The 20,342-nt window shown below is 39.6% G+C and overlaps 1 protein-coding gene across 2 annotated transcripts in view; it reads left to right on the top strand.

The window, feature by feature from the left end:
* Positions 1–20,342, top strand: part of RNF128 (ring finger protein 128) — a 69,502-nt gene that overhangs the window by 38,374 nt on the left and 10,786 nt on the right. For both annotated transcript variants that reach the window (XM_050963706.1, XM_050963705.1), the window contains exon 2: positions 11,369–11,616. In XM_050963706.1, the coding sequence (XP_050819663.1) occupies positions 11,369–11,616 (248 nt within the window). The remainder of the gene's footprint in view (positions 1–11,368; positions 11,617–20,342) is intronic.

The following is a 20,342-nucleotide window of genomic DNA, read 5'->3' as shown; positions in this document are numbered from 1 at the left end:
AGCTTTCAGTCAATGTTTTCAGCACTTGTGGAAATGACTTTCCCTGCCTACTGTAAATCAATGTATTGGTGGGCTATGAAGGTAACCTTGCAGAATAATCTCTCTAGACAAACAAGGGTGGTGGCGGCGGCAGCAGCAACAGCAAATATGTATAATATATGTGCCAGCCAAGTTAGGAGTTGGCGTCACAGTTTTGTTTGCACCCACTGAAATCTTGTAGGTTTAACATGCAGGACTTAAATGCTTTATACTGTACATGCCTTGGAAGAATTCTTCCTACAAATGCTGACTCAAAAACAAAAAAAATCCCTCACCAAGCCAGTTCGGTTGCACTTTGAGTGCTCGCTGGATATCCTTTGTGCAGCTTCTGAAACAAGAGCTGAAGCAGTGTCTTCCTAGAGAGAATTTGGAATTTAATAAGGGGACAAAATCTATAGCTCTGGGCTTGATACAGAAATTACTGAATGAGGTTCTATGGCTTTTGTGCAGGAGATTTGACTAGATCATGATAATCCCTTCTGGCATTTATAATCTGTGAATCTATAAGGCACAGAGGAAGAAGGATATCAAGGGAATTAATTAAATTTGTTGGAGTTTTTGAATCTATGTTGGGGGATGTGGGGCTCTGTCTAGGGTCTTAGTTGAGGAAAAATCTAGATAAAGATGCAGCCAGAAGCATTTTAATTCCATTGTATTTTTTCCTTTCATTTTTATACATCTCTTCTGTTGGCTGTGACACCTGACCCTTTATTGTGGCAGCCATTCTTGTTTTACTGGAAAGTCTTTCTTCTGGTAGAATGACTGTCCAGTCTCCAACTCTGGCTTTTCTTTACACTTCTGTTCAGTCTCTACCCCTATTTCAAAACACAGAAATTGTCAGAGTGAAACCAATTAGTACTCAGAGTTTGCTACTTACTTCTGGCAAAGGAGGTTAAAAACCTATAGTTTGCTTCACACAATTAATACTATATCATTGTTGGAGGGGGTTGCTTCCTGTTCCCAGATGGTGACCAATTTCTAGCTGAGGTCATCCAGCCGATTGTTCAAACTCTTATGTTCTGACTCTTTGTCCTTCATGTGCTGCGTGAAGTGGCTTAAAATGAGATGGTGACTCCTGCACTCTGAGCAAGTACTACATCTAAGGACGGGTAGGCAACCTATGGCATGCATGCCAAAGGTGGCACGCAAGCTGATTTTCAGTGGCACTCACACTGCCCAGGTCCTGGCCACCGGTCCGGGGGGATCTGCATTTTAATTTTTAAATGAAACTTCTTAAACATTTTAAAACTTTATTTACTTTACATACAACAATAGTTTAGTTATATATTATAGACTTTTATAGAAAGAGACCTAAAAGCATTAAAATGTATTACTAGCATGTGAAACCTTAAATTAGAGTGAATAAATGAAGACTCGGCACACCACTTCTGAAAGACTGCCGACCCCTGAGTATATTCTATACTTTGACAAGAGTTGTGGTTGATTATCCATCACTGGAAGCATTATGTGATATAGACTCTTTTTATAAGAGATGCTGTAGTTCAAACAAGAATTAATTCAGAGAAGCCCTGTGGGCTGTGTTATGCAGGAGGTCAGACCAGATAATCACAGTGGTCATTCTGGCTTTATAATCTATAGAGCAGGACTACCAATATTTGGATGTCTTTGCTTGGTGGGGAAACTAGGACTTCTGTCAGCTCACTGCTGATGTATCAGTGCTTTAATGTCTGACATTTTTCTTGCTGCTGCTGTTAGTGGAAGTGCCCTAATTAGAAAAGTTACCTGAGTGCTACATGTCATTTCATCCTCTTGTGCTTGCAAGAAATGATTAATGCATGGGAAGAATAGTGGAGGTGGGGTTAATATTTAAGCAGTTTAGTTTTACAAACTGTTGTGCTACAGAGAAGTATAATAAAATCTCCTCCTTTCCACACACCTGGTGTGGAGGATTTCACTAGCAACTGAACATTGAATAGTCCTGATCCTCTCTTTTACTTGAGTGTTTTGCTTCTGAGGGAAACTAACTTGACATATGTTTCCTTTTTTAAAGGTTCTGGGTAATGCAGCTTGCTCTTGAGACCACCTGCTAGCCTTTGGTTTTTGTTTTGTTTGTTTTTTAAAAAACTGCATCTCTCCATTAAATATGTTCTGTCCCTGATGCATAAAGACTTGTAGTATCGGGGAACCAGACTATGCAAAGTGCCATTTACTGCACAAAGTTAACTGAAAATGGGGTGGTTTTTCCCTTATCTTTCAATTATAGTCATCTTAGGTGGCATGTGAACAGGGAAATACTTTTCAGAAAGTGGTTTGTTTTAAAACCTGGACACTATTCTAGGAGTGTGGTTCTTGCCATACTTCCAGATTGTGGCACATTTTGATCTGTTTCCTTGTTGCATCACCAACATCATAGCTTTTATTTGATGGCATTCACTTCTGAAATGGTGTCATTGTCTCACCTTAGTCTGACTGAACTAGGAAAACTGAAATGTTCCCCGTTCCTCAGGCTCTCATCCTTATTCTAAACAGGATGAGTGGGCATTATGAAGAGTTCCTTCATTAAGCAGCTTCTGCCTCAGAAGATGTTTGAATTGGAGGCAAGTGTGTACTGAGGTGAGATAATGTATGGCATTCTGAGTAACTTGGATACCTTGCCAGAAAAGCTTCCTGTTTTGCCTGTCACTAGGAGATTTATGACCTGTGGAACTTAAGTTTCTGTGTCTGTTTATCACAGTAGATTTGAACACAAGATAAATCAGGGAGGCTGACAAGATGGTGCCTGTTTCTCCTGTAATGCTGGATACCTTCCTTTCTGCTAAAACTAACATTACAGGCTGGTTCTAGATTGCCTGATGTGGTTTATTCTAGTTTTCATCAACAAGAATCCAGTATGGCTCTTCTTATTTTGCCCTGGCAAGAATATATATAAGTAGCATTTGGGACTAACGTTATGACTTGCATTTTAGACCTATGAGATAATATAACAAACCCTTTTTGCATGCCTGGACAGCCAGGTGTGGTGATGCAATAGGAAATTGCTAGTAGGTTCAACTGACTGTGCTGTGTAATATATGATGTCTCTTTCTTTGAAGTGCAGAAAATGCTGGTTTGGCCTCTAGTGCTGTCTGGTTACACTATTGGATTTTAATCCAATAAAGATCAACCATATAAGAGACTAAAGTAATCTGTCAAAATCAGGGCTTTGGAGCGGAGCACAGAGCTGGAGTACGGAGAAGCTCTGGAGCAGTGGAGCTGCAGGTTTTTGCCTGGAGCTGGAGCAGAGCCGGAGCACAGCTCCAAAGCCCTGGTCAAAATCAGGGCTTTTCTGGCTTGGGAAAACAGCACATGCGGGTAGGGTGACCAGATGTCCTGATTTTATAGGGACAGTCCCAATATTTGGGGCTTTTTTTTATATGGGCTCCTGTTTCTTCCCCTCACCCCTCCATCCCCTGTCCTGATTTTTCACACTTGCTGTCTGGTCACCCTACATGCAGGGCACCTGCATTAGACGCTGCACTGGTCAAGCTACATCAGCTAGACAAAAGGTAGTCAGTTTTTTTTTTGGTCAAGGTATATTCAGGGTCCAGTCTCTGGAGAAAATAATTTTGAAAGAATCAGTAATGATAATAAGTAAATAAAAGATATTGGGGTTTGTTCAAAAGCATCTTGTGGTCCAGCTTTGGCCCGGGGCCTGCCTATTGAGTATCCTGGCTTGGACTACATTTCAGACTTAGTGATTTCAAGAATAAGGTTTAACAATGTCACTACATGCTCAGGGTGAGGACTAGCACTTCTTTGGCTAAGACCTTCTATATTGTGCACATGTGCTGTGCTGACATCCTTGTTTACATTTTGATGTTTTTCCGTTCTGTAGTGCTCCTAGCAGATTGGTTACCTGTGTTGAGGTCTTGTACGCTAGGGACGAGGATGAGACCATCACACTTTTGACCTCATAAAGAGATGTCATACAGTGACTTATCAGTCAGAGGTTCTGCCTAAATGATAGCAAAGATCTCAAACCGCACTGACAACTGTGTTGACTTTTCCATTTGCATGTGACACAACTTAGTTCTAGAATGAAAAAAAAAATACCTTGCCTTCAGTGCAGCAGAGAATTGCCTACACGCAGCTTTGGTGGTAGAAAAAGATTGGCGGGGGGGTCAGGGTAACAGCTTCATGATTGAGAGTTTCATTGGCATACTTGCACTGAGTGAAGTGATGGGTGGTTTTCTTGGTAGCTTAGATAGGTTTTCTGTGTAGCTACATTCTCTGAATATCTCTAATTTTAGAGAGCCTATATTTCTAGATTAGAAGTCTTTCTGCCAGAAATCATGCTACAGTACTTAATCTATTGTTGCAAAACAGTTGCTGGCTCAAATAAATAAATTCTTGAAAACATTATAGTCCACTTTGAAAGACTCTCAGAGCTGTGACAGTTGAGTCATTTGATTGGCCCCCTTCCAAACTGGCTGTATTTAATTCACTTCACAAAAAGGAGACCTTTTATTATTAAATTCTTTACATTCTGGGGTTCTTGGCTTGTTTGAACTCCAAGAGACTCCCACTACAGGATTAAAAGCTTCTTTCAGGCATTAGCTATTAGTATTCTGGTAGTGCCTGAGACATTGTACATGTACAGGAAGATGACTTTCCTAAATATCTCTAAGCTAATAGTTTCTCTGAAGATTTTTACTAACGTGTGGTACTTAAGACTTGAACTCTGCAAATGCTTAACTTGTTAGTTCTGTTGCTGTATATATTCAAGTATTTAAAAGGAGTTGAGACCCAAGCTGAAATTAGTAGGGCAGAGTTTCATACCAGTTTAGCATTTTAATCAGTATGATAATATATATATTAAAGACAAAAGCTACATCAAAAATATCTGACTTTTCACCATATGAAGTGAGTTCTAGGCCACGAAAGCTTATGCCCAAATAAATTTGTTAGTCTCTAAGGTGCCACAAGGACTCCTCATTGTTTTTGCTGTTATAGACTAACATGGCTACCACTCTGAAACTTTTTCCCTTTGAGGCTGCAGAAGCAATAATTTAATGAAGCACTTACAAATAAGTTGCTATCACTTTGTAGTGTGTTAACCATATGGTGCAAGGAAAAGGGGTCTTCTGACACTGTGGTTACTGGAACCAGTAGTTGTCAGGAGTAGAGTTGGCTGTAAGATCACAATTCCATTTGTGAAGCATTTCAAAACTTTGTCTTCATTTCATTGGAATAAAACCCCAAAATTTCAAATTTCTCCAAATAAAAACTTTTAAAAGCTGCATTTTGGGTAAATCAAAGTGTTTTGATTTTGATTTATATTATCAAAATACTTTGTGCAGTGGTGGTGTAGCCAGGTTGGCCCCAGGATGAGAGAGAGACAAGGTAGGTGAGGTAATATCTTTCATTGAACCACATTCTGTTGTTGAGAGACAAGCTTTTGGGCTTACACAAAGCTCTTCAGGACCTGAAGAAGAGCTCTGTGTAAGTAAGTTCAAAAGCTTGTCTCTCAGCAGCAGAAGTTGGTCCAACGAAAGATATTACCTCACCCACCTTGTGTCTCTATCAAAATACTATAAGTCAAAACAAAGTAGGTTCACAAAGTCAACATGTTTAATTTCAGAATGCCTCCCTCTTGAAGGACTCATTAACTGCCAGTTAATTATTCACTAAGTTCTTTAATTTTAATGTCACAGATGAGAGACTTCAGTATCGTCCCCTGAGTATTCAGATGCATTTTGCAATGTTATCCATGAGTTTTGCATATCAAGGAGTGTCAGCCAAATGTTAGCCTTTTCATTTCTCCTCAAAAACGTTGTATTGGATGAGTGACTTCGTCCTGGGAAGCAGTGACTTTGAAAAAGATTTAGGGGTGGTGACAAATAATCACCTGAACGTGAACTCTCAGTGCAATGCTGTGGCAGATAGGGCCAATGAAATCCTTGGATGCATAAAATGGGGCCATTTAGGGATCTGGGGCAAAAATCTGTCTGGGGATTAATCCTGTTTTGAGTAAGGGGTTGGACTAGATGATCTCCTGAGGTCACTTCCAACCCTCATATTCTATAATAAACAAGGAAATCTTGAGTAGGAGTAGGGCTGTTGTTTTACTTTTGTGTTTGGCACTGGTGTGGCCACTGCTGGAATATTGTATCCAGTTCTGGTGTCATCAGTTCTAGAAGAATTGTTGGTTAGAGAGGGTGCAGAGAAGAGCCCTGAGAATGATTCAAGGATTAGAAAACATGCTTTATAGTGATTTTGAGTTTCTTGGGTTAGCCTTTGGCAAATTGTTCCAATTGTTATGGTGGATTCTCCATTGCTGGCAATTTTTAAATTAAGATTGGATGTTTTTCTAAAAGATGTGCTCTAGGAATTGTTTTGGGGAAGTTTTATGATCTGTCAGGTTCCATCTGGCCTTGGAATCAGTTCTCCTCATTCTATTAGGAACACATACTAATGCTAATGATTCCATGGTTAGCCTTAGAAATACAAGATATGGTGGTTGTTCAGTGACTGTTAGTACATTTTCCCAATTTAATTACTGCATTTAAGAAACTCATTAAGATCTAGAAAAGTTGCTAACTTCTTATGCTGCTGTAAAAAATAGTGTGCAACTCTGAAGTAGGAATGTTGATTAACCATTCCTGAGCGGTTAATAGGAGGATATCTTCCCTCTCCGTTCCCCCCTCAGGTTGAAAAACTTTGTATAAGCAGTGCTGCTATTTGTATGCGTTAATGAATGCATGAAGAGTAAGAAACATAGGTTTTTCTGAAAGGAAAATGGAAGTTAATGTTTCAGATAGCAAATATTTGCTGGAGAATACATTGACTTTTTAAGTAATTGGGGAAACATTCATCTCTTGATGACAATTCTGCAGGAGTTATATTTTTCTAATACTTGTCATTAAGCTCCATTCAGTTGTGTTGCATAATGTACTGAAGTTTAGCCATATGAATGAATGCAGAAAGATAAATGCTATAGAGACACTGTTTGAGACCTACATGGCAGTAACTAGATCTTATTTCAGCATCCTACAGCAAAAGGAATAGACCTGAAAGTGCACCAACAAACTTGATTTTTAATTATTTACAATCATGTAAGGAAGATGTTGGACGCATATGAAGCTTTTCAGTTATGAGGAGAACAAGAAAGTCTCGTTCCCTGCTGTTAAACTGGGTGCACAGTCTGGAGGTGGTAATGTGCTGGATTCAACCTGTAGAAGCCTGCACTAGAGCCAGTGGGTGGCAGAACTTCAGCATGGAAACTTCATCATGGAAAGTACACTGCTATAGCAACTCCCTCTTTTCTCTCGAGGGAAAATATGCCTAGCAAAGCAGAAAGTATCTCAAAGGAATAGTCATTACAAAAGCAAGACTGGGGTGAAGTTTAAACAGAATAACAATATACAGAAAAAGCTGTTTTATCCAGCACTTTTCTAACTGGAAAGCTCTAGAAACTGGTGTTTCCAGGTTCCAGATTCAGGCAGTGCTCACCTTGGGTCGCTCCCTGCAAGCAGCGACATGTCCCTGCTGCTCCTAGGTGGCCATGGGGGCTCCGTGCGCTGCCCCTTCCCTGAGCATTGGCTCCACAGCTCCCATTGGCCAGGCACCGGGGCCGGTGGGAGCCGCAGGGTTGGCACCTGCGGGTTGAGGCAGTGTGCAGAGCTGCCTGGCTATGCCTTTGCCTAGGAGCAGCAGGGACATGTCGCTTCCTGTGGAGCACTGCCCAGATCCAGCACCCTGTATTCCCCAACGCCCAACCCCAAGCTTCCTCCTCCACCCAGACTCCCTCAATTGATAAGTGTAAGTCAATTTATTCCAAAGCCTCCTGTATTGACACCTCAACCTGGGACAGTCCCTCAGATTTCTTGCCTAAAAAAAATGGCTAATGTGTGGGAATCTCCTTCGATGAAGATGTGAAGACCAATGCAAAGAATTGATTTCGCTTCTCCACAATGACCTTATCTTCCTTGAGTGTTCCCTAAGCACCTCGATTGTCCACAGGCCACACTGATTGTTTTGTAGGCTTCCTGCTTTTGATGTACTTTAAAAAAAAATGTGCTGTTAGTTTGAGTCTTTTGCTAGCTGCTTTTCACACTATAATTAGGCAGGCCAAAAAAATACTTTACTTGCCAGTTTATGCTCCTTTCTATTTTTCTTAGTAGAATTTGACTTCCAATGTTTAAAGAATGCCTTTTTGCCTCCAACTGCTGCTTTTACTCTGTTTTGCCATGGTGGTCCTCTTACTGTTCATTTTAATTTGGGGTATACATTTAATTTGAGCCTCTTACGTTTTTTAAAAGTTTGCCTGCAGCTGACAGGCATTTAACTCTTGTGACTGTTCCTTTTAATTTCCATTTAATTAGCTTCCTCATTTTTGTGTAGGTCCCCTTTCTGAAGTTGATTGCTACTGTGGTCGGCTTCTTTGGTATTCACATGGCCTCCCAGCCCCAAGGATATTAAATTTAATTATATTATGGTTACTATAACTGAGCAGTTCAGCTGTTTTCACTTCTTGCTCCACTTAAGACTAAATCAGGAATTCTCTCCCCTTGTGGGTTTCAGGACTAGCTGTTCCAAGAAGCAGTTATTAATGGCATCTAGAAACTGTATTTCTGCATCCTGTCCTGAGATTACATGTACCCAGTCAATATGAGGATAGCTGAAATCCCCCATTATGGAGTTTTCAATTTTTATAGCCTCTCTAATCTCCCTGAGCATTTCACAATCACTATCCTGGTAAGGTGGTCAGTAGTCTGTTCCTACTGCTATATTCTTATTATTCAAGCATAGAATTTCTGTCCATAAAGATTCTATATTAGTTTGATTAATTTAACATTTTTACTATGTTAGAGTCTATGCTTTCTTTCATATATAGTGCTATTCCCCCACCAGCACAATATATTCTGTCATTCCTATGTATTGTGTACCCTGTTGTGTCCAATTGATTGTCGTCATTCCATCAAGTTTCTGTCATGGCTGTTATATCAATATCCTCATTTAATATCAGGCACTCAGATTCACTCATCTTGGTATTTAGACTTCTAGTATTTGCATACAGCACTTATAAAATTTGTCACTTTTTGGTTGTCTGCCTTCATGTAATGTAATTGAAATGGGGTCTTTTTTTTCATTTCACTGTTTCTCTTCAGTTCCTGCCTGTACTTTTATCAATTTTTATCCTCTCCTTTTGTCTAGAATATAGAGAATTCCAGTTAATAGATCCTCCCCTATGGGATATCTGTGATCAAACCATGAGAGACTAAAGCAAATAAGGATAGAAAATAACTCTGAACAGCTTTCTGACTTGATTTGTTATTGGCATGACCTGATCTTACTCATTTTCTCTGCAATTGAACTTATGAAAGCAACAATCATTCTCTTCTTTTTTTTTTTAAGAGACTTGACCTGTACTTAATTACTATATCTACTTATAACACTTAATTAAAACTTGCAGTATATTAGACTCTGAGTCAGTTTGGGATGACTTAATATGTAACCAACCTTGGTGCATAGTTCTCATCCTAGAACATTTTTTGAATAAAAAAATCAGTTTAGCCACACAGGAGATGCTAGATAGACTCAATGCTGAATATATTTAGTAGTTTGGAGCAAAAGCAATATATCAGTTTGTAGTGCAGTGGAGTGCCTTGACTACCGAAAAAGCACCTTTTATTAAATTTTTATCATAAGAAAATTAGAATCCGCAAAGTTTGGGTGAGGTTCATTAAATGTAATCTCCTACAACTGTAGTAAAAGTGTGTGATCGGAAGACTGACTAAATATGGCACCATCTTAACCACTCCTGCTCCCTGAGTGCATTCTGAGTCATATCTACTTAATTTACTGACACAAATGTATAAATAATAGCACCGTCGAACCAACACAGCTCTGCCATGAGACTCTTATCTGGGTGATGTTTAAAGTAAATTTTTACCTGGATTTATTCGTGGTGTGGAGGGGAGGACTGGTGGGGTACAGTTTAAGATGACTTGCTGCTTGTCCCACATTTGCTTAACTCCTCCTCTTTTAGGAATTCATTTACATTGTAAAAAAGTTGTGGAAACTTATACAACCATTCAGGTGCTTCTGGCTGTTCTTGGCATTCCTTGTCACTTGCAATGATGGAGGTTCTGTTCTGGCTCATACCTACTAACCAGACTTGTAGAAAAGGAACTTGGACCATTACATCAGAACCAGATGTTAATTGACTTGTTGTGATGGGTAAACTAGGAAACACAGCCTGACATTAAAATTCCAGCTTGATTCTGCAACACTGATCCTTCTACATGTCTTGTAGAACACTTGATATGGTAGTCACTGACTGCAGCTACACTGTGACCTAGACATATGATTAACTCTGCTGGTGTACACACATCAGTGCTAGCTCTCATCAATCTACTTTGAGTATGAATAGCATTGTAGCCATGGTAGCTTGGGTAGCAGCAACAGAGGCATGCCAAGTACATACCTGCTGGTTTCCAGGGGCTCTGTACTCTGCATGGCTCAGCCATGCCTCTGCTACCTGTGCTACCGCACTATGCTGTTTATACTCTCACTAGCTCAATAAGAGCTAGCACCAGTAAGTGTATGCCAGTGGGGGAGTCGCATCATAGTTCATGGTGTAGACGTAGCCACTGAGACCAACTTGGAAACCCATAGCAACAGTTATCTTTCAGAGGAGACCTGGGTGGAGTCACGTACGTCATGCTAAATTTCTTGTTAAAATATAGAAGCCAAGTCTGTCTTTTGTTTAACAGATTTTGTGTCTGAATAAATCTTATTTGGTAGTATTGCCAAATTAAGGAGGGAGGTGTAAGAAAGCGGAACAAGGAAATCAATAAGCTCTTAGAATGGCAGTTTCTGAAATGCCGTGTTCATGATAGAGATTAAACCACTACATACATTCATACATACAGATACTTCAGTCCTTCAGAACTAGGTACCTATCATAGTGACTCCCTGGGATATAAACTAAGATTTCTTAGTGATGTGGTTCCAAGGTACATATCAAAATGCACATGTCCATAGTACACAGCGTTGCTCCAGGTATATAACAGTAATTTAAACATTCCATGTCAGAAAGGTGCCTTGTATAATGATTATTTGAAGTGACTTGTTTACCTAGTTTGTGGGTAACAAGTGGATATCTTGAAATGCTAACCTATCTATGAAGATAAAATTTAAAATGTAACGCTAAACAACTGCTAGCTAACAGATTAAGTGTAGAAACAGTCAGTTGGAGACTGCCATTCTACTCTTTTTAGTATCTGAGCTAAAGCGACATAAAACCACTGTTGAAAGAATTGCCTCAATCACTTCTGCTATACAATAATTTGAAACTGAAAACAGCTTCCTCTTCTCTTTACAGGGGCAAGTGACATTGTTGCAATTATGATCAGCAATCTGAAAGGCCTGGACATCTTACGCCGGATTGAGAAGGGCTTTCAAGTGACTATGGTTATTGAAGTAGGGAAAAAGCATGCACCCTGGATGAATCACTATTCAATCTTCTTTGTCTCAGTGTCGTTTTTCATTGTCACAGCAGCAACTGTGGGCTACTTCATTTTTTATTCTGCTCGAAGATTCAGGGTTGCAAGAGCTCAAAACAGGAGAGAGGTTAGTTTCTCCCATATACTTGACACTTGCTTATTTATATTGTACATGGCATATTGTATTGGGAGATGGTGGTGGTTGTAGCTCTACCTGCAGGATCTTTCCACTGGCCTAGGGGATTCTGCAGCTACATCGGTCATGCAAAATGAAAAGGCTTGAATCCTGGGTCCTGGCTGTATTTGGGCTTAAACTGTCCATGCTTGTGGGGTCTTAGAGCCTGTGTCCAAGTCAACAGATGTATAGATGGAAGGGGAGTTTTGGGGCTTCCACTGCAGTGCAGACATAACCTTGGAAGCTATGCATTGTGATAATTTTCTACATTACTTTCACAGAAACAAAGTTTCCTCATCATAAAGGTCTTATTGCAGTTAACATCAAACTCGATAGCAGTGATTTTCAGACTTGGGGGCACAACACTATTATTTCCTAGTTGGTTATGCTATCGTTGACCTCTCCAGCTGAACCAGTGCTAGCTCCTTTCCCTTCAAATGTTTGTGAAATCTTGAGACTTGCGGTTTTTTATAGAATTCCATACTCCTGATAAACTGTCTGAATTCATGCAAGTAGTGAAATATTTATTTTAACCCATGGCCATCTAATATGCTATTATAATGCAGACCCCAGTGTATCAAAAGCTTCTAGTTCTAATAGGCTGGTTTCCCAGTGAACATAAGACCAACTGTCCCCTGCTTCGGTTGTGGAAAAATAGACTAAATTTACTTAGTTCATATTCTGTTACTACAGTGTTAATAGGCATCAGTTTTCCCACCACTGGAAGCAACTGAACATTCATATTAAAATTCATAGACGTAGTGCATGTACTTTCCAGTTGTTCTTGCATTATTACTGTGACGCTTATGTATACAGTAGAACCTTTCCAACTTGCACAAAAATTATAGCTTTTTCCCTACCTCAGATTTAGTAATAGATGCGATAGTTACTCTACAAAATGACACTACAGACTATTTCATGAAGCTTATACTAATTGTGTGATATAAATGAGCAAAGTACAATTGGTGTGTGTGTGGTTTCATTTGTTTGCAAAATCCAGTAACTTGTAATGAACCTCCCCCATCACTAATGCATACTAGTAATGCTCTACTGTAGTAGTAGTCTTCCTGCTGCTCCAGGGGTATGCCAGAAGATATAGTGACACTTGAAACAGCAGAAAACATTCTTTCCTTAAAAATTTCATGCATTAAGAAGGCTCTAAAAGCTTAGTCTTGCAAGTTCTATAGTGTGCTCCTTGGAGAGGATTATAAAACACTGAATGGACAAATGCAGACGTAATTTTAAATGCATTGGTTAAGGTCGCTTTTGTGCTTCTTTAGGTGAGACATCCCAGTCTGAGGATGTTTTGTGTCTTTAAAATGCCAAGTGTTCCCCAAACTCTCTTCCATGGAATTACAAAAAGCCAATTTTTATTATCTGGAACACTTAACAAAACATCTGCTCCAACTGCTTGTTTTGTACAGCAGCTATGATAAACATTATCTCTAGAGCTGTGACTTAATAATAATGCTGATATTAGATCAGGTAATAAAACTTTTTCGGCTATTAGCATTTCCTGTCTCCTAGTTTTGTGATAAGACACAACACAGAGACGTTCAAGAGTCTTCCAAGCCAGGTGCCCACACAAGTTTCCTATTTTAGGATTTTTAGCAAAGAAGGAAATCGCTTTAGAAATTTAACATTAATAAGACACTCAGCAGAGGAAATTCCTGAATTTCAACTTTTGGTGTCAAAAGCATGTTGACATATTATAAAACTGTTACCTTAGATTTTAAAGCCCGAGCAGGGACTTGCATGGAAACTTGTTGACTAATTAGTAACTCTTAATATCAACTATGTGGTAATTAATGATCAGCTAATGTAATTAATACAAATCATGTCTCCAGTTTGACTGCTTCACGGTTGATATTCTAGTCACAAAGAGCTTCTAAAATCTCGGGGACAAATGTATGAGAATCTAATCCTATTGTTTCTTCTCCCTGTGGAAAGCATAGGTAAATGGCTGTAGTTGCTAGTAGGCAGAAGGGCTGAGTGTGCCAAATATGAACAGCCGTTTCTATATGGTCCTTTTTGTATCATTCCGGAGCCTACTAGAACATGTGATCCTCTCTGGTGACTTTGCAAGGGCTGTTCTCTCTCCAGCCTTCTTTCCAGGACTTCCGGTAAAGCCCCATTCTTCTGGAGCTTTGAAAAGAGGATCTGATAAACAGTTCCTTCCCCCAACCCATAGTGCAGTAAAGAGACACTTGAAGTAACAGGTGGTTTTCTGATTGTCTTTGAGCAAATCACAGATTTGGTACTTGGATACTTGTGATTGATAAAACAATCTGCCCTTCATCTCAGATGATTTCACTGATAACCCTCCCACGTAATCCCCTAAATGCACTTGTTCATCCAGTCCATGAACTGGACTGCTTGAAACAAGCTGGCATAGGTCAAAATTCAAAGAAGAATCATGAGAATGTCATAACTGTGTCACTGTAGTAGCAAACATAGTCATAACTTGTAAATCTAGTGAGTGGGTAAACTGACTCACTAGGAATGTAGCCCAACTCCAGTTAACCTACATTACAATCTCCATTCCTGGTACTCTATAAGGTTAGAGAGATGGATATAAAAATGATTCTTGTGAATCTAAGCAGGACAACTGAACATGAGTTATAGCATGATAATTGTAGATTTTTAGCTCAAATAAGTCTTCAATATGTAGTTTGAGAACCTCTTGTTTGTAAGTTTGAGCTCTTTACTTATGGATATTAATTCTAATAGCCATGAGATTTGGAGGTACTCTATGGGTAATGTCAGGGGATCTACTGCTTCCATGAGGTACTAGGTGAAAATACAGCAGATAGGGTTCAGGTACAACATCTGTGAAATGTGCTAGACAGTCTGCTAGTTTTAATCAAACTAGACATTTGTCTTGTTCTTTTATGTAAGAACATAAGGGTGGCCATAGTGTTTCAGACCAGTGTTACGTCTAACCCAGCCAGTATCTTGTCTTCAGACAGTAGCCAATGCCTGATGTTTCAAAGGGAGTGAATGAAATGGGGCAATCACTTGATGCATCCCTGTCATCCAGTGCCATCCGGCAGTCAAAGGCCCATGCACATGCAGAGCATGGCGTTGCGTCCCCAAACAGCTTAGCTAATAACCATTGATGGACCTATCCTCCATGAACTTATCTAAGTTGTTTCAAACCCAGTTATACTTTTGGCCTTCACAATACCCTCTGGGGAATAAACTGGCTTTTAGTTGAATTCTTTAGCCCTTGTATGCCATCTTTAAATCTGTCTTCATTATCGAGCCCCTTTAAAAGATAGATGTTGAAAGCAGGGTGAGGGAGCTGTGGGGAATACTCAGAAGCTATTATATGCATCCTTTGAAGTTGCTGAATTAGAACACTGAACAAGTTTCTACCTGTTGGATGTAATACATGGTCAGATGGATTCCTTAAAATGTATTGCATTCTACTGGGATCTGACCAATACTTTAGAATGTATGGTTTCACATTTCTTAAATTGCATTCTAGCTTCTTAACAACTATGATTTTTATTTTCATTATTTTTCTTCAGTTTGGCAACTGAATTACATAAACAAGTAATGCTTACTCTTTCTACTAACCTGCCCAAATCATGTACAGCTAATTTAGATTCAAGCTGAAAATTAGCATTGGGAGGAATTGGCATGTCACCTATAAGGTAGCTTCAACTGATCTGTTCAATATAAGGAGCTGAAACAGTGCTTCAGAAGGAAGTACGTTCACTAAACTTACCTTCAAATCCAGACATTTTAGATTGTCTGTCATTTCTCTACCATATACCAGCGAAGGGTAAAACATGCCAAAACCCAGAGGGGCAGTTTGGAGTATTCTTTTTTCCTCCCAAATCATGACTACTTGAAGCTTTAGCACTACTAGTGGCTAGATAAATTAGTGGTATCATGAGGCAGATTTCTCTTCAATGAACACTGGTTGGCAAAGCATGCTTTTTAAAAAGAAAACCAAAACCCAAAACAACCCTCATTTATTATTGTTTGGTGTGTGCCCAAGAATGTTCTTGCTGAATGGCTTTACTATGTAAATACAAAATCCAGGAATGAGATTAGTTTTGTTTAAGTTTTTATTAGCTTTTGAAAACAGTAAACATTTGCTGAACAGTACAAATAAAAACTTGCACTTCCAAAACTTGGATTTAGGCTTTGGCTACACTGGTGCTTTACAGCGCTGCAACTTTCTCCCTTAGGGGTATGAAAAAAAACACACCTCTGAGCGCAGCAAGATACAGCGCTGTAAAGCGCCAGTGTAAACAGTGCCGCAGCACTGGGAGCGCGGCTCCCAGCGCTGTAAGCTAATCCCCATGGGGAGGTGGAGTACGTGCAGTGCTGGGACCACACTCAGACTTCAAAGCGCTGCTGCGGGAGCGCTCTCGCGGCAGCGGTGTGCACTTGCAAATGTAGCCATACCCTTACATTATTCACTGGACTCGGCCTTGGAAATGTCATGGCTTTTCTTTATACAAGCTTTGATAGGGAACTGTTCAATACTCTAGGTGAACATGTGTTTTGGAGATTGAGTCAGTTTTGTGATGATCATGAAATATTCCAAATTTCAGCTTTCCCAGTAGTGATCAATAACTCCCAAACCGAAATGGAGGAGTTTTGATAACTGGAAAGACAGTTTCTTATACTATCTTTAACTATGCAGCTCCTAGTCATTTTGAGGATCGCAAAGTCTTTGCCTTCAGTATTGTTGCATCATTAGATCTACTTGCTGGATTCTAGTCTTTATTCCAATATCTGCTTAAGCAGAAAAACTGGATTCTATGCAAGGATTTGAGAAAGGGTCTTTAAGAACTGGAATGAATTTGTATATTGGACAGATGGATGAAGGCATTCTAACATCTTGTACTAAGCAAGTGTGCTTTCAAACCTTGAAACATTGAGGAGTTCCTCAAGCAAATCGCAAAGGATATAATTTTAAGTTAGCATAGGCTTGTCCAAAGTGACCTAGCAATGTAAGGAAGCATCCATGGACTTATTTGAGTAGTCAGTTTTCTAAACTGTTTCATTATTTGTCTAATGATGCTTTTTGACTACTTGGTTAGATTATTCTTAATACTCTTCCTATAATTCTAATACTCTGGAACTGATCTGTGCTGGCTTCTGCTCTTTCCCCACATTCTGATTTTGACTTTTGTTTTCTATCCACCACAGCACCCTTTCTACGGTACTTAATTATCAGAACATCCCTGGGTGGAAAAGCAAGGTTTGGCTGTCTGCCCAATGAATCAGTATTTATTAAATGGCAGTCTAAAAATGTCTTCAGGTCCATCTTGCAAGTTTGTAATAAAACAACTGAAAAATGAAATAGACTTTTAAGAGAGGACTTGATTCTCATTTATACCAGGAGACTCTACAGCACTCTGACAGAGTAAAGGGGTCTTAAATGTAAACGAGAATTGGGCCTAGTGAATGTGCAGAAGGAATAATCTGCATGATCAGCAAATCCTTAAGGGTTCTAATAAGCAAGGAAGGCATTTCTGGATGTTAATACTTCCAACAATTGAAGAGGGCTTCTTACACTTACAATTGTATGAAGTAATAGTAAATTAATCTGTCAAAGGCAAATAGAATGAAACATAAGACCCATGAGGGAAGTCCCAATACTAATTAGCAGGATGTCCGTCTAAAATCTAGCCCATTCTAATTTAGCTTACTGGCACCAGGAAATAACTAGTGATAGTACTTAGTTCACCATAATTAGTTCAAAGTTTAAACTTAAATGCTGTCATACAGATGACAATGCCTCAGAAGTGACCCACTTAAGATGATATAGGAAGCAAGGTGACCTGCATCAGGGCAATGCCCAAGTTTGTGGGAACAATAATTAAACCTCTGTGCCTGAGGGTAGTGGAGCGCGGCGTGTCAAGCAGATGTCTTGCCTGGATTAAAGGAGGAACATAAGGAGTGTCAGACCTGTTTGAAGATCCTTCATCTCCAAGCACCAGTGATGATCCTCTCGGAGGAAGAGCAGGGAAAGGAACTTGACAGCATCAGTGCTACCTTCCATAATGGAGGGACAGAAATAAAAGCTGCTTTGTCTCCTCCCCTCGCTTCCTTCCATCTGGGTCTGACTCTCCTGTTTAGACCAAGCAATGGTAAATCCATAATTTTGCAGACTGGGGCATATTCTTAACTCTAAATTGTCAGTGTGGATGGAAGCCAGGACAGGCTCATCCTGTCTCTGGCTGCTTCTTGTTCTCTTCCACCCAGATAAAAATTCATTTACCTTCATGAAAATATTTTTTGTTGAAGGTTGACAGTCAATTTAAGCCCTTAAGACGTGTTCATTAAAAAAAAAAAATTAGGCAAGCACTGAAGTTAGGGGGGGAAAAAAAAGCATTAAGGTTGCCTGCGCAACCTTAATTCAGCCCCCTTGTATCTGCACTGTGATGCAGTCTTGAAATACATGAATGCATGCTCTTCCACACAGTCACTGCCTCCATTGTATAGAATAGGTGTTGCTCCCTGAATGAGCAGCTATTCAGTATTTTATCTTCATTGACGCATGTGTGGCCCGTAACTTATTCTTTCACAGAGAAAGCAAAATGCCCTGACTTTAGGGCAACCACAATACGAAATTTCAAGTCCCTTCTCCAAGCATAGAGTTACAAGAGCTGCTTAACAAAATGCTGTTAATTTAACATAGGGGAAAGTATTTGCCCTAACATTATTCTAAGAAATGGCTGAATAGTTCTTACTGAAATTTTCAAAAATCAGCCTGAAGCAGACACTTGGTGTGTGGGCTGTAAGTTCTCTCACTATTTTAAGCTTGGTGACAAAGTTATACAGTTAAAAGCAGGAACTCACAATGGAAAACGTTGGGTAGTCTTAATCTTAGATAATGCTACTTGCACTGCCTTTAATGACAATATGGAAACTTCAAGGCTGTACGTGAGGCAGACTTCATTTCAAATTCAAATAGTGTAACTCCAGACAGTGACGCAAGTCTGTGTAGTTCTCCAAAGGCTACGGAAGTTCAGGACTCTTGTGTAACAGAACAATTTCTAGACTATTTCCTCCTCTTTCACAAACTCCTAAATAATTACAACAGGGCAGCATGTTTAAAACAAACAAAAGGAAGTATTTTTTCACACAACGTGCAGTCAAGCTGTGGAACTCCTTGCCAGAGAATACTGTGGAGGTCAAGTCTGTAATATCTAGTTCTTCTTTGAGCCCTAAATTCATGGAGGATAGGTCCATCAATGGGTATTAGCCAGGATGGACAGGGATGATGTCCCTAGCCCCTGGTTGCCAGAAGCTGGGAATGGGTGAGGGGATGGATCACTTGGTGATTACCTGCTCTGTTCATTCCCTCTGAGGCACCTGGCATTGGCCACTTTCAGAAGACAGGATACTGGGCTAGCTGGACCATTGGTCTGACCCAGTATAGCCCATCTTATGAGAGAACCAGGGTACAGCTGGTGTCTGTCTTACAGGATCTTAGCAGAGAGATTATGTTCTGAAACTTGCTCAGAAGTGGACACTCTTAGAAAAGTTTCTGTGCTAGAAGGTAAACTAGCTCAGTGGGAAGGGGTGTCTGAAGGAATTCAGTGTTGCAGCTCTCAGAGACTTCATTGTGCATAGCTGACAGCACAATTAGAAATATTTTTGACTATTGTCAGAGTAAGGGACTGTGGAGTTTCTAAATTTAAAGTCAGCTTGGAAGTCTGCCAATGAATTACTGTGTGGGAATTGTGGCACCGATACCAGGTCTAAATTGGAAACTTTGACATTGATACCAGATCTAAACTACGAATTGTCTGAACATGTGCGGCTGCTATTTTTATCAACTTCTTTCCAGATTAAGCCTCTAAACGGCTTCTTTTTCTGGTATTGGTCACCAGCTGATATCCATGGCCAGGGTATGTCTTTAATGGGAGCACTGAAACTACTGCACCTGCTCGTGAAACCTCCAGATCCAGGCAGGAAAATGGAGGCACAGAATCTAGAGGCAAGTTCTGAAGCAGGAACTCTCCAGAAAATGGTCATTAAATAGTGGTTTAGCTCCCTATATATTCCTACTGTTCCTGTTAATGTTGACGTTAGAGTTGACTCTTGTCAGTGTAGTTTGAGCAGTAGTTTAACAAACATTATCGCTTCAACAAACTCAAAACATTTTGTTTTAAAATGACTAATAAAGCCAATCAAAACTCCTGTAATGTGCCCATCCTGACATGAACCATGTGGATTAGATGCTGGTGTGAATTTTACATAGGCTTTTTTCAGTTGTCATGATTTAGAGAACTATAAACTGGAGATGTAGATATAAATAAAATATATATGCTGTTCTGGCCAGTAGATAATAGATGGTATTGATATTGCTATATACTTACTACTTCTATTGAATGTACCATACTCTACATGAGAACTCTGTGGAACTGTGTGTCTTTCTTTTGGGCTCTTCATCTATTTGTTAGTCATACAGACTAGCTCGTAAGACCACAATAGAGAATACTTCCATGTGGTCTTAATCTCAGAAACACCTTAAAATTACCTGTTTTTGTTCTGCCTTACATTGCAGGTATTAGTCTTCATTCAAATGGAAACAGCAAAGTGGTGTTATCTGGATGTTCTAATTCAACCAACAAAAAAAACTTTTAAATCAATTTTGTGGTTGTTTCGAGGTTTTTTGTTTGAGGTTGACTTGTCAGTCTGTT

The sequence above is a fragment of the Gopherus flavomarginatus genome, chromosome 8 (assembly GCF_025201925.1).
Source record: "Gopherus flavomarginatus isolate rGopFla2 chromosome 8, rGopFla2.mat.asm, whole genome shotgun sequence".
Classification (NCBI taxonomy): domain Eukaryota; kingdom Metazoa; phylum Chordata; order Testudines; family Testudinidae; genus Gopherus; species Gopherus flavomarginatus.
The sequence above is the reverse complement of the archived record's forward strand: the minus strand, read 5'-3'. Positions and strand labels throughout refer to the sequence as shown.